This window comes from Ammospiza nelsoni, chromosome 11, assembly GCF_027579445.1.
Source record: "Ammospiza nelsoni isolate bAmmNel1 chromosome 11, bAmmNel1.pri, whole genome shotgun sequence".
Taxonomy (NCBI): Eukaryota; Metazoa; Chordata; class Aves; order Passeriformes; family Passerellidae; genus Ammospiza; species Ammospiza nelsoni.
In genome coordinates, this window is record NC_080643.1 from 11,030,062 (window position 1) to 11,043,825 (window position 13,764).

Genomic DNA, 13,764 nt, shown 5'->3' on the forward strand with positions numbered 1-13,764 from the left:
AAAGCAAACAACCTCCCCCCAGAAAGAACCCCATAAAATGCCAGAACCTCCTTCCCATCTCTTGTAGTTTCAGCGAGAATCAGAACAAAGACGATTGAACTGGGTCAGGGGCAAACCCGGTCAAGCAAGGCTTGATTTTAGCTCCCAAAGAGGCCACCGCGAGCACGGGAATTCACAGCGGGATCTCTCCTGTGCCTCGGGTTCCCGAGAGGAGGAAACCTCTCAAGCCCAGAGGGAAATGTTTGCTAAAGTTTGTGAAAGTTTGCTCCTGCCACTCACCAGCCTCTCGAGCCCCCGTGGCCGGGGGATGGCCCTGGGTCCCGCCCCCTCATGCATATTCATAAGGAGGCGGGGGCCCACTGTCCATTATTCATGAGGTTTCGCGCGCTTTCGTGACCACGTGGTCTGGTTTTCGCGCGGAATTCCCGGGGCAGGAAGCGGCGGTGATGGCGGTGAGTGGCCGTGCCAGGCTGTGCCGGGCAGGGGGAGCCGATCATTTGGGGTCCCATCCTCATGGGTGCGGGTCCCGGGTTCTCCCCGCTGCCGGCCACTTGGCGCTGCGGGGTCCAGAGGGGATTTTGGGGTGGGGGGGACACTGGGGGCGCGCCCGGCCGTGCTCCCGGAACGCCGGGGGAATTTTCCCGCGTTCCCGGCGCTGGGAGCAGAGAGCCGGGCCGGGGCACGATCGGACCCTTTCCCTCCGCTCCGGCTGTGCTGCCAGGGTGGATTTACCCCCGTATCTCCCACCCTATCCCCCCACCCCATATGTTTCCATTGTCTTTTGCAAGGAGGGTTAATTATTATAATTCACGGGTGATCCATATACCCCCCTACTGACGGGCACAGGCCCCTGCAGGCACTAGCCCCCTCTCCCCCTCTCCCCTGCCCTCACTGCCCTCCTGTCCCCGCAGGACTCCTCCGAGTCGCAGGCAGCGGTGACCAGCCCCGTGCGGAGCTCCCGCCGCGGCGATGCCCTCACGTCCAGCCCCGGTCGGGACCTCCCTCCCTTCGAGGATGAGTCCGAAGGGCTCCTGGGGACCGAGGGGCTCCCCGAAGAGGAGGAAGAAGGGGAAGAGCTCATTGGGGAAGGGATGGAAAGGTAAGAAAATCGTTCTGGGGCGCTGTGTCTGGCGATGGGGTGCTGGGGATGTCAGGCAGCCAGAGACATGGAGGGAGCTCTCAGGCATTATGTGATCCCTCTGCTCTGCTGGCAGCTGGGGTGACAGGGCTGAAGAGCTGCTGGGCAATGGGGAAAAAAAGGTCAGAGCATGGTGTCATTTGAGTCCTGGGAGAACTGAGCAAAGTGCCATCATGATCCCACAGGATCTGCCTGGATGTGTGATGTGCATTCAGCCCAGCTCTGCTTCTCCAGGCATGAATTTTGATGTTGTTTTACTCAGCAAGGTCTGCTGGCAAACTGAACTTTATAACACAAAGGCTTGAATGCTGGCATTCCCAATCATGCTTTTGGAGCTCTTTGCATTCCTAACTGTGGTGCTTGGAGCCCTTTTACTGCAGGGCATCTTCCCCTGGACGTGCCTTCCTGCTCAACACCATTCTATCTGTGCAGAACTGTCCTGACACCTGCCCAGCAGTAGCTGCAGAAGGGCTGCAGAGTTGCTTTCCTGGCCTGACTCCCTGCTCTGTGTGTGTGTGTAGGGACTACCGGCCCATCCCAGAGCTGGATGTGTACGAGGCAGAGGGCCTGGCCCTGGATGATGAAGATGTGGAGGAGCTGACTGCCAGCCAGAGGGAAGCTGCCGAGCGAGTGATGAGGCAGCGGGACCGCGAGCTGGAGCAGGGCATGGGCCGCATGAGGAGGGGGCTGCTCTACGGTAGGTGCAGTGAGCTGTGCCACCCTGGGGATTGATAGAAACCTCACCCTTGGGGGGAGCTGGGCTCTCTACTCTCAGGTCAGTAGGGAGGTCTCTAGAGCTCCAGTGTGCCTGGGCTCTTAATGAAATCACTGGCTGTGGGCTTGGCTGGATTCCCCAATGCAGGTTCCCTTTCCTTTGGGTTTCCTGGGAGTTCATTTGGTGTCTTGGTCACTGCTGAAACAAATTAAGGATCCTGGACCTGTATCAAAGGGTTGGGATTCTGCCAAGCTGTGCTGTCAAGTTTCTTGGTGTTGGTGCTCCTGTACAGACTTTTGTGGGCTGGGTGGTGTTGCAGACATCTTTTGTGAAAATCCTTTTCTTTAGGATTTTTTCCCTTCTGAGAAGCTGAGGCCTCAGAAACATAATGTAAACAATGGTTATCTGCTGCTGTGGAATGCATCAGGTTTGTCTGTGATTGGGCCATCTTGAATGTTTACAATTAATGGCCAACCACAGACCAGATAGCTTGGACTCTCTGAGCCACAGATCTTTGTTATTCATTCTTTTCTATTCTTAGCTAGTCTTCTGAGGAAACCTTTACTTCTATTTCTTTTTAGTATAGTTATAATGTAATCTATATATATCATAAAATAATAAATCAAGCCTTCTGAACATGGAGTCAACATTCTCATCTCTCCCCTCATTCAAGAACCCTGGTGAACACTGTCACAGGGTGGAAGGGCCTTTGCTGCACTTTCAAGCTCATTCCTTGGGCAGGGCATTAATAGACTTGAATGTGTGCTGTTGCATACAAATCTTCAAATTAACGCCCTTAAAGTCTTGGCTGCATTGTGGAAGATGTAGGAGCAAGTGTAGAACTGGATTTAAGGTGGACCTGGGATGTCTCTTGGTTTGTATCCCAGGCTGTGACCTCTGTACTTGCACAGCCTCTGCAATCCCACTGTGACTAATCCATAGGGTGGGAATGGGAGTCCCAGATGCTGAGCAGTTTTTCCTCCCACCCCCAGACAGTGACGATGAGGATGAAGACCGCCCTGCCCGGAAGAGGCGGCTGGCGGAGCGGGCTGCCGAAGGCTTGGAGGAGGAGGATGAGGACATGATTGAGAGCATTGAGAACCTGGAGGACATGAAAGGGCATTCTGTGAGGGAGTGGGTTTCCATGGCAGCGCCCCGGCTTGAGATCTATCACCGCTTCAAGAACTTCCTGAAGACCCATGTGGATGACCATGGGCACAATGTCTTCAAGGAGAGGATCAGTGACATGTGCAAAGGTAGGGCTGGGTCACTGGAGGCTCTCTCACTCTTTATGTGGGTCATGGTTCTTTGTGGTGATCCAGTACAGAGGTGGGTATTTGCTGCCTGCCCTCTTTGTTCCAGACATTGAATCAGCACTTTAAGAACGACTGATGCTGATGGAGATAAATGAATAATGGAAACATGTCTAGTGTCTTCTTTGATTCTGGCTGACTAATTAGAAGGCCCCTGGTGTCTGCTCCTCATTAATATTCATTTCGTAGAAATGCTAGCAGAAGAATATGTGGGGCAGCAGACAGTGGTCTGCAAGTTTGTGATCTGAAAGAGACAACAATTGCTTGCTGTCTGCACCAGTTACTTTCTCACACTGGAAACTGCATTATCCAGCAAGGGGACACAAATAGACCTTGTGACTTTGGAAACTGTGTCAGTGTTGTAGCCTTGTATTCTGACTAGGCACTGCCAGAAGAAACGGTCATTAAGGCTGTCATTGATGAGTTTTAAAAGCAGAAATTGTCACATCTAGGAACAGCTCATGTAGCTGTGCTTGTTGTATTTATTCTTTATAGTTAGCAGAAGCTTCAGCAGTGGAACAGGATCAATTTTGTAAAGCTAGGAAATAAAAGGCATTTGTCTCATCCATTTCCACGAACATAAGACACAGGAGGATTTTTGCCAACCATTCAGCACACATAATGTCTCTCCTATTAACTTCTGTTTCCTGGAGGTCTCTGAGAAAATTGTATATTGGGCTGAGGCTTTTGAATTTCAGGAACAGTGAGCCTGGGGAGTATCTGTGCAGAACTGGAGAGGAACAATCATAAGCTTGGTACTGATAAAGAATTTGTTAGAGAAATAAATTTAAAAGAGTTTTCCACCCATTTTCAAATTGTTAATCTCTAAACTTTGGGGAAGGTGCAGAGTTCTGTTAGCTGCAGCCTGCAAGATACAGGCTTGTATGTTCTGGCTATCCTTTGCAAACTCCTTGAGGAATGAACAGGCTTTAATTACAATTCACCCCATCTTTTTCTTAAGAGAACAGAGAGAGTCTGGTGGTGAACTACGAGGATCTGGCAGCCCAGGAGCATGTCCTTGCCTACTTTCTGCCTGAGGCCCCAGCAGAGATGCTGAAGATCTTTGATGAAGCAGCCAAGGAAGTGGTGCTGGCCATGTACCCCAAGTACGACCGCATTGCTCAGGAGATCCATGTCCGTATCTCCCACCTCCCTCTGGTGGAAGAGCTGCGGTCACTCAGGTGAGAGCAGAGCTACCAGCAGTGGCTCTGGGGCTTGCTTTAGGCTTTGGGGTGCTCAGGACTCACCTGTGAGCTAAACCTCTGGGTAAGTCTAACAGGATAACTGAGCTTAGCACAGGGAGAAATCGTACTAAGGATGCGCTTTCAGCTCCCTGAGGTAAACTTGTGCCTTGCAGCAGGAATATTTCTGGAGGGTTTTTTGCCTTCTGGTGCCTGCAGGCATCCAGCATATCTCTGTCTTTTCCCAGGCAGCTGCACTTGAATCAGTTGATCCGGACCAGTGGAGTGGTGACAAGCTGCACAGGGGTCCTGCCTCAGCTCAGCATGGTCAAATACAACTGCAGCAAGTGCAACTTCATCCTAGGACCCTTTTTCCAGTCACAGAACCAGGAGGTGAAACCTGGTTCCTGTCCAGAGTGTCAGTCTCTTGGCCCCTTTGACATCAACATGGAAGAGGTAAGAGACTGTGTGCTTGCCTGGGTGAGAGTGGCTGCTCATCCTGCTGCACTGCCTGTTCCTCACAGCCCTGCTTTGACTCCCGCCCTTTGAACAGCTTGCTGTGGCTAGAAAGGTCTTCTATATCCAGGGAGCTGTGAAGATAGGAGTGTTTGAGCTCTTGACCTGCTCTTGACTCAGTTTATCAACCAAAAGTAATTTATTGCCACACTGTAGGTGTTTGGATTGAATCTTTTGCCACAATCATTTTTGTGGTACACAGTTACTTATCCCTATTTTAGAAATGCAGACACACGCTGTCCAGATCTCCTTCCCAGTTAGGTCAGTCTGTCCTGATCTGTCAGCTAAATAAGCCAGAGAGCAAAATCATTGATGTGGAACTTCTGACTTTCATTCTTTGCTTTGATACCTTTAACCATCACAAGTGGAGCATTCTTCTCTCAGGAACTAGTCTGGTATTTGGATGGGCAAACACTGTGGAGGCTAAACCACAGTGGTGAGATGCAGCAAAGTGCTTTTCTGTCCCCATTATTGCCTATCACACCCTGGAATTGCTCCTCACAGCCCACATCCTCCCATGTCTATAATTCTCTAACTGAAATCTTGGAGTGGCCCTTTTCTTGAGGTGCCTGCTGGACCAGCTGGGTTGAAGAGCCATGCTGGTGCCTGCTGGACCAGCTGGGTAACTCTGATTTTGTTGCTGCAGACCGTGTATCAGAACTACCAGCGCATCAAGATCCAGGAGAGCCCAGGGAAGGTGGCGGCGGGCAGGCTGCCCCGCTCCAAGGATGCCATTCTCCTGGCTGACCTGGTGGACAGCTGCAAGCCAGGAGATGAGATTGTGAGTACATTGCTCAAGTCTCAGGAGAGCACAGGGTATTAAATTTTTAAATTCTGACAGTGACTTCACAGGAACATCTGTGGGGATGGAGGTGTTGTCCTCAGATGCATTTGAGCCTTACCTTAGAATGGAGAAGGGGCTGTTTGGGACTCTGCAGGCACTGACAGCATTTCCTTCTTCCCAGGAGCTGACAGGGATCTACCACAACAACTATGATGGCTCCCTGAACACTGCCAATGGGTTCCCAGTGTTTGCAACTGTGATCCTGGCCAACCACATTGCCAAGAAGGACAACAAGCTGGCTGTTGGGGAGCTGACTGATGAAGATGTGAAAGTGATTGTGGGTCTGTCCAAGGATGAGCAAATTGGGGAGAAGGTGGGTCAGCCTCAGATATCCCTTCTTTTCATGTGGATAGTTTGCCACCTGGCAGCTGGATCAGAATGTGATGAAATGGGTCAGCTGGCCAAACAGTGGTTAAAGGAACCCAGAAATCCCAGTTCTCTCTGAATGGTCTTCTGTAGCTCTCAGACAGCTGTTGGTGAGAGTCAGTTATAGGAGGGAAGTAAATAAGGAACTTCCCTTGTACCTTTGGAGGTAAAATTTTCTGCTTCTCCCTTTCCTTCTCTGATCCTTCTACATCCCAACAGGGCTAGAAGACAGATGAGACACACTCAGACAGTGCTTACATCTGATCAGTTTTCTCTCTCTGTGTTTTAAAAGCCAAGTGGCAGAAGTGTTCTGTGAGGCCAGTTGACTGCATCTCCAGTCCCCTAAAGGCGATATTATTGCTTAGCTTAAGTTGTGGTAGAGATTTTAAGATTTTAGCTTTGCTTCCTCTATGCTAAGACCTGAATCCAGTACTTGAAAGAACAAACTCCTGGACTGGTGTATGTTCAACCTCACTTGGGTCAGATTTAACTTCTGTAATGAGGGACTTTGCTCCATTGCCTTGGCTGTGCTGTAGTTACAGTGACTGCTGTTGCAGTGGATGCAGCAGCTTCAGTTGGACCAGGAGTGTTTTAACATGAGTAGTCTCCAGCATCAGGTTATTTTCAGAATACCCTTGAGAAAATAAGCCAGTTGTTTGTAATATTGGACTATGACAACAATTCATGTGTGGCACAGCCCATTCAAGTACTATCACATGCAGGGAGTCAGCCTCTGATCAAGGTCCCCAGCTTTACAAGAGCTGATAACAGGCACTGTGATGTTCCTTGTGTAGAACAGGGTTGTGGAGGCAGTGGCAGCAGCTTCCAGCACCAGACTAAATAATCTGCCATGCCCCAAAAGCACCATTTTTGTGAAGCTCCTTTAGGTAACAGTGGGTGGGTCATCACCTTTGAAAAAGGCCTCACACTGGATAATAAAACACTCTTTGGAGACAGCAATATCTTAAGAGTAGCTTTAGATATGGCACTTTGCTGATGTTCATGCAAGATTCTCTTCAGAATGGAAACTGGTATTCCCTGGACAACTCCTCTGGTTTCCCTTTCAGATTTTTGCCAGCATTGCCCCATCTATTTATGGACATGAAGATATCAAGAGGGGCTTGGCTTTAGCTCTCTTTGGTGGAGAGCCCAAAAACCCAGGTGAGTGGTTCTTCTATCACACTGAAAACTGATGTGACAGTAGAAATGCTATGACTGGAAACAGCTCCTGTTGCAAACCCAGGCAAGTTTTTATCCCTCCTCTAGGAGGTCATGTTTAATGCTCCTTCAGAGGTTTGACCTTCTGGCACCCTGATTTGTTATCATCTCTTTAGAAGGATGTGTCAGCCAGGTTAGAAAGTCTGTTTTACAAAGATAACTGACTTGCTTTCCCCCTCAACTTTCCTGTAAGCTGGTTGCCATGCCTGCTGGTTGTCTTTTCTTCAGCTTTGTGGTGCTCAGGGCAGGGTTGCTGCCAAGCCATGCACTCTGCTGCCACAGGGTTTTCCCATTGCTTTTATAGGTGGCAAACACAAAGTTCGTGGTGACATCAACGTGCTTCTGTGTGGAGACCCTGGTACAGCAAAATCACAGTTTCTTAAATATATAGAGAAGGTGTCAAGCAGAGCAATTTTCACCACTGGCCAGGGTGCTTCTGCTGTGGGCCTCACAGCCTACGTGCAGAGGCACCCAGTCAGCAAGGAGTGGACTTTGGAGGCAGGAGCCCTCGTGCTGGCTGACAGAGGTGTCTGCCTTATTGATGAATTTGACAAGGTGAGCCCAGCTTCATCTCTCTGTGAAAGATTAGCTGTGAAATGACCAGCTGTGCCTCTGTCCTCTGAGGACACACTGTAACTCATGGTGGCATCTCCCAGATGACCCAAGTACCTGCAGTTTGCTTAGGCCCTTGCTGGTCCATAGTGCAGTTTGCTGCCTTTTCAGAACTTCTGGAGCTGATTTTCTTTGGTGTGTTTGGCAGTGGGGTACAGACAAATTTTCACTCTAAATCATTCCTGCTTTCCTGTAGATGAATGATCAAGATAGGACCAGCATCCACGAAGCCATGGAACAGCAAAGCATTTCCATCTCCAAAGCAGGCATTGTCACATCCTTGCAAGCTCGCTGCACCATTGTGGCTGCTGCCAATCCCATAGGTAAGTGCTGAGAGACTACAGGACCATCTCAGCATAACTCCACGGCCATGAGAGCTGTGGCACAGCTTCCCTCCCTCTGCCTAGTTCATTCAAGTCTGGAGCAGAGATCAAGCAAGCAGGAAAGTCTTCAGTAACCTACTGGAGGTCTGTCCTTCCTGCAGAGCTCCAGCCTTGGGGCCTGTTTGACCTGGATTAATTATTATTTTTATTATTATTGACCTGTGACCCAGGTGGGCGATACGACCCGTCGCTGACGTTCTCAGAGAACGTGGACCTGACGGAGCCCATCATCTCCCGGTTTGATATCCTGTGTGTGGTGAGGGACACGGTGGACCCAGTGCAGGTAGGGGCTGAACCAGGAACCCTGAGTGTGTGCTGGGCCTTAGTGCTGCTGTTGGCATGCTCAGCTGCAGCTGCCCATTGAGGTTTTTCTGTCCACTGGCTGTGCTCAGTGTCTGTCGGTGCTCTGCTCTCTTGCAGGATGAAATGCTTGCCCGGTTCGTTGTTGGCAGCCATGTCAAGCACCACCCAGGCAGCAAGGAGGCAGTGAATGGGGACACTAATGAGGTCATCCTTCCCAACACCTATGGGGTTGAGCCCATTCCTCAAGAGATCCTGAGGAAATATATTGTCTATGCCAAAGAGAAGGTCCACCCCAAACTCAACCAGATGGACCAGGACAAGGTGGCCAGGATGTACAGTGACCTCAGGAAGGAGTCTATGGTGAGAATACTGAGGAAAGGAGGGAAGAACTGTATGTATCTAGACTGCAGATCAGCCTGAGACTGTTCCAGCATATGTTGACACATTCTTGCCATTCCCATCACAGAAGTCTGTGCTGCTGTTCTGTGAGAGACAGGCAGATCCTGCAGTGTCTGCTGAACAGATGATTCTTCCTCTAAGTACAGAGTCTCGCCTGTTGATGATTCTGGACTGTTGGGTGGGACACATGTACAGTGCCTGCCATGGCAAAGTCCTTTTGTGATCACCCAGTCTGGCAGGCCCACAGGAGATGTTTGCATTCTCTCAGATCCTCATGCTCCTGATACATTACAAGGAGCCATTATCTGTAGAAATGCCCTTCTCTTTTGTCAGTGGGATGTTTCAGGCTCTCAAGGTGAGAGGAATTTGTTGAGGTGTGAGGGAGATTTTTTGGAGCTTGGGAAAACTATACCTGTTTTGGTTGGCCTTTTGATTCTTTAACTCCTAAAATTTACTAGAGGAAACTAGATTGGTAGTCTTGGAGAAGCCCTAAACAGTGTCACAGAGCAACCCCACAACATCCCCTTGCACTGTGCTGAATTCAGATGAGCCGGGAAGCTGTGCCAGGCTGTGTGGCCGTGCCAGCAGGTGGCAGAGCCTCCTTATCCTGAGTCTCCCTCAGAGGTGCAGAGAGAAAGGAGCAGTGTGTGCAGTGTGAAAGGAGCTGGGCACAAGGCCCCTGTCTTGTCCCTTCAGTGCCGTGTTTCTCGTCCCGCAGGCCACGGGCAGCATCCCCATCACGGTGCGGCACATCGAGTCCATGATCCGCATGGCCGAGGCGCACGCCCGCATGCACCTGCGCGATTACGTGGTGGAGGATGATGTCAACATGGCCATCAGGGTGATGCTGGAGAGCTTCATCGACACGCAGAAGTTCAGCGTCACGCGCAGCATGCGCAAGGTTGGTGTCATCTTATCGCAGGGGCTCCATACTGGTGTCTCCTCATCACAAAGGTTTCACACCTTCTTGGGGTTTCTCATGGGCAGCTGCTCAGAGCACTGACTCTTTCTTGTCACAGTAGCCAACAGACTCCAGTTCCCTTCTCAACACCACCCCACTCTTTTATAGCACTCTTCTTGTCATTGCTTACAGCTGTGGCCTGGTTAAGTCTGGCCTGTTCCTAATCTTTGATAACTGCAACTCCTTAGGGGTAAGATTACTTCCTACACTGTCTTTATTTTCTTATATTTTATCCCCCTACACAAGTTGGGCACCACCTGAGCTGGGGGCTGGAGCTCCACCCAGGGCCCAGAGGTTCAGCTGCAGCTCCTTGTACTGCCCTGGCTGTGGGAAGAGACTTCGTGCTCTGCAGGGCTCTGTCCTGTGGAGACAGGCACTGAGCCTGTGTAAGTACTGTGGGTCTGAAGTGTCAAGGAAGTTCCCTGTCTGACCATCCAGGGGCCCCTCTGGCAGTCACACTAACACCACCTGGGACCAAGGCCACTTCAGACCTACACACACCACACTCACAGTCAGACAAGGTTTCCTTACCAGCTTGACCCCAGGTTTTCCCATAGCAAAGTCTCAAACATCTGGATACTTAAAATAATTCAATCATTGTGCAATAACAGCTCAAGCTGGGTGCCTTTGAGGAGGGACCCCAAACAAGGCACTGTTCTGTGACTGCCCCTCATTAGTGTGTGCTGAGGCAATGGCTTTGTTGGGTCTGAGAAGGAAGTGTACCTTGAGCTTCTGACTCAAAAGCACTGCCATGTCTATTCTTTTTTGACACCTTCCCTGCTATTTTGGCACAGGGCACCTGCTGCTGCTGCCAGGTGATCAAGCCAAGCAGGCAGTTTGTTTCTTCACGTTTTTATTGGGCTCTCAGGGTACAGTTAACCACAGGACAGCACTCACTGTGGGTTAGTGTGCAGTCTGCCCTGCTCTCTGAGTAGCAGAGCCTGGCTCTGAACAGCTCTTGGCTGGCTCCACGCTGGCATTTATCCACTGTTGAGTGTCTGCCCTCTGTCTGGACGACTCGTGGCCTCTCTCTTTGGCCTCCAACAGGCAGCCAAGTATGAGCGTCTGCTGGGGAGGCACAGGGCAGTCTGGGTCAAGGGAAACTGCTCTGTGCCTTGCCCAGGGCCAGCCCTCCCATGGCTGTGTCCCTGTGGGCAGCACAGCTCCACTGCAGTGCACTGCTAGCCCCCAAGAGGCACCAGCTCCCCTACAGAGATTCCAGATGGGAATAAAAGCAGCCAGCAGGGGAGTTGTGGCTGTCACAGGGCTGGCACTGCATGTGCAGGTGGCAGCTTGGCACACAGTCACTTGAGATACACTAAGGGCACAGGTGACAGCAGTGTCACTGTGTGCTCTGTGGCAGGAGGGGGCTGGCTGGTGCTGGGCACTGCAGTGTGTCACTGCTCTGATCCTCATGGCTCATCTCACCCTCCCTCCCAGACTTTCTCCCGCTACCTCTCGTTCAAGCGAGACAACAACGAGCTGCTGCTGTTCATCCTGAAGCAGCTGATTGCAGAGCAGGTGATGTACCAGAGGAACCGCTACGGAGCCCAGCAGGACACCATCGAGGTCCCCGAGAAGGACCTGGTGGACAAGGTATGGGCTTAGAGCCAGCTGCCTCTGGGACTGCTTCGTGCTCTCTGCAGCCTCAGAACCAGAGGCATTCTGAGGCTTCTGACTTCCCTTCCTGCATTGTGATACTATAAAAAAGACTGGTGTTAATCAATATAACCCAGATTCAGGATTGTCTCCTCTGCATCTGCTCCTCTTGTTTGGAAGTTCTGTATTCTTCCCTCTCTGTTCTCATTCACCCCCATAAAGCTTTGGGATTGGAATGGTAAATCCTTTTGCAGATGAATGAGAACTTAAGTTCCCTGGTATCTGCATTTGAAGAAGCAAAAAGCAGATGTGTATGAACCTTCCAATCCCTCCTGAGGCTACTTGCCTTCTTAATGCATCTTCATGCTCGTCCAAAGGTTGCACTTCTGACTTGGCCATTCTGTGCAAAATATTGACCTTGCTTGGCACTAGAGCAGTGTGGTTTAGTGCTCTTCTGCTCTTTGCATCAGATGTGCACAGTAAATGCTTCCAAAGCCAAATCTTAGTGTTGCCAGGGTGACCACTCCCAGTCAGATGTCTCCCTTGCAAAACTCTCCTGCTGGATGAGGTTTTGGGGACTTTTGGATAGGAGTTACATTCTGTCTCTGCTGGAAGTAAAAGGACGAGCTGAGAGCAGGCAGATGCTGAGCCAGCATCCTCTCTTGGCTCAGCTCAGCACTGCCAATGCTCCTTCCTCCTGACCTGCAGTCTGCCCTGCTACTGCAGCTCTGGTTCCTGCTGAGCAGAGCAGAGATTGCTGACTGTCAAATTTTATGCAGCCTCTGCTGTGGGAAACCACATGGTTCTTACTTTGATTAAATAAACATTTACCTCTCCCCTCTTCCTCCTCCCAGGCTCGGCAGATCAACATCCACAACCTCTCAGCCTTCTATGACAGTGAAGTGTTCAGGATGAATCGGTTCAGCCGGGATGTGAAGAGGAAGCTGATTGTCCAGCAGTTCTGAGCTGGAGCAGAGCCTGCCACATGCTCCTGTGAGATGAGACCTCCATCTTCCAGCCCTCCAGGATGCTGCAGAGATCCTGAGCCACAAGGACTAGGTTGTACATCCTCTTGCTTGCTTCGTGCCTTATGGATTAAGGGAGTGCTGAGCTGCTGAAGACCTTGTAAATAGAACAGAATTAAGTAGTTAAATGCCCTGTCAAATCTGTTTAGCAACTTTGTTCACTATTTTGCCTTGTAGGTAAGCACAGCAGGGAGAGAATTGCTGGCCCTCTACATGACATGTTTTCTGTTTGTTTGTCACTAGTTGTTATGGGCTCCTCTGCAGGAGGGACCAAGTGGGAGCATTTGGAAAGCTTTGGATTGCAAGCACCCTCAGGGATTCTCTGTTCCCATCTCTGCTGACTGTACAGCCTGATGGGTGATAATTGAAACTGCTTTCAACTCTCCATGAACCAGCAGCCAGCCTCTGCTCCAGGCCTTTGTGCCTGGCACTTGACATTTCCCCAGGTGCCCACATGGGTTGACCCTGTGCTTGGTTTCTGCAGGGGAGGAAGGGGAGACAGGGAAAGATAAGAACTGAAACAAAACAGCTCTTTCTGATCTTAATGATGATCTGTTTGGGCACTGGAAACTCCTTCAGTACCTGCTGGGGAATCTCCAGCCAGAATCCAGAGTGGAGAGGCTTCCCTTGCCTTAGTGGATGTTACCTCTGTGTAGCTGTCAGCAGGTGTGAATTTACAGCTCAATCCATGTGCTGCCTTTGACACCTAAACTGAACACCCTTTCTCACACCCATTTGTTGAGGGTGAAGTTCCCATGGTGCTGGTTTTGGGCATGGCAGTGGAGGAGGCCTGAGCTGGATGTGTTCAGGGAGGACAAGATGGGCTCAGTGTTCACATGCAATTTTCTTTGTGTGTGTGTTTTAAATAAATTTGTTTTCAATACTTCTGCATTTCCTCTTTTGATAACTCCTGCCACCCAGAGTGGAAGTAAGAGCTTAAGTGAGCAACCTGGATGCTGTGTGAACTGCTCAGCAGTTTGTGGGGTTAGGTTTGGGTACAATCACATCTCATGTTTGCTCTTTAGGTTAGTAGGAAGGGCCAGTGCTGGCTGTCAGCTGTAGCTGACACATCTGTGGACTGATAGCAGGACACACTTGCCCTGGCCCATGCTGTGAATGCTGCCTTGCCCACCAAGGCCCTGCCTGCAGTGGTTCCTTCCCTGTTTATGTTTGTATCCCATTGTGACTGTC

The 13,764-nt window shown here is 50.5% G+C and overlaps 1 protein-coding gene across 1 annotated transcript; it reads left to right on the forward strand.

Annotated features, from left to right (window-relative positions):
• The first annotated feature begins 422 nt into the window (after positions 1-422).
• Positions 423-13,456, forward strand: MCM2 (minichromosome maintenance complex component 2). Its single transcript, XM_059480091.1, has 16 exons — positions 423-452; positions 912-1,099; positions 1,660-1,835; positions 2,846-3,109; positions 4,128-4,347; positions 4,596-4,803; positions 5,510-5,644; positions 5,829-6,020; positions 7,141-7,234; positions 7,596-7,846; positions 8,100-8,226; positions 8,457-8,569; positions 8,707-8,949; positions 9,707-9,889; positions 11,390-11,545; positions 12,403-13,456. The coding sequence occupies exons 1-16, from the start codon at positions 447-449 to the stop codon at positions 12,511-12,513; spliced, it is 2,667 nt and encodes an 888-aa protein (XP_059336074.1). The 5' UTR covers positions 423-446; the 3' UTR covers positions 12,514-13,456.
• The last annotated feature ends 308 nt before the right edge of the window (positions 13,457-13,764 follow it).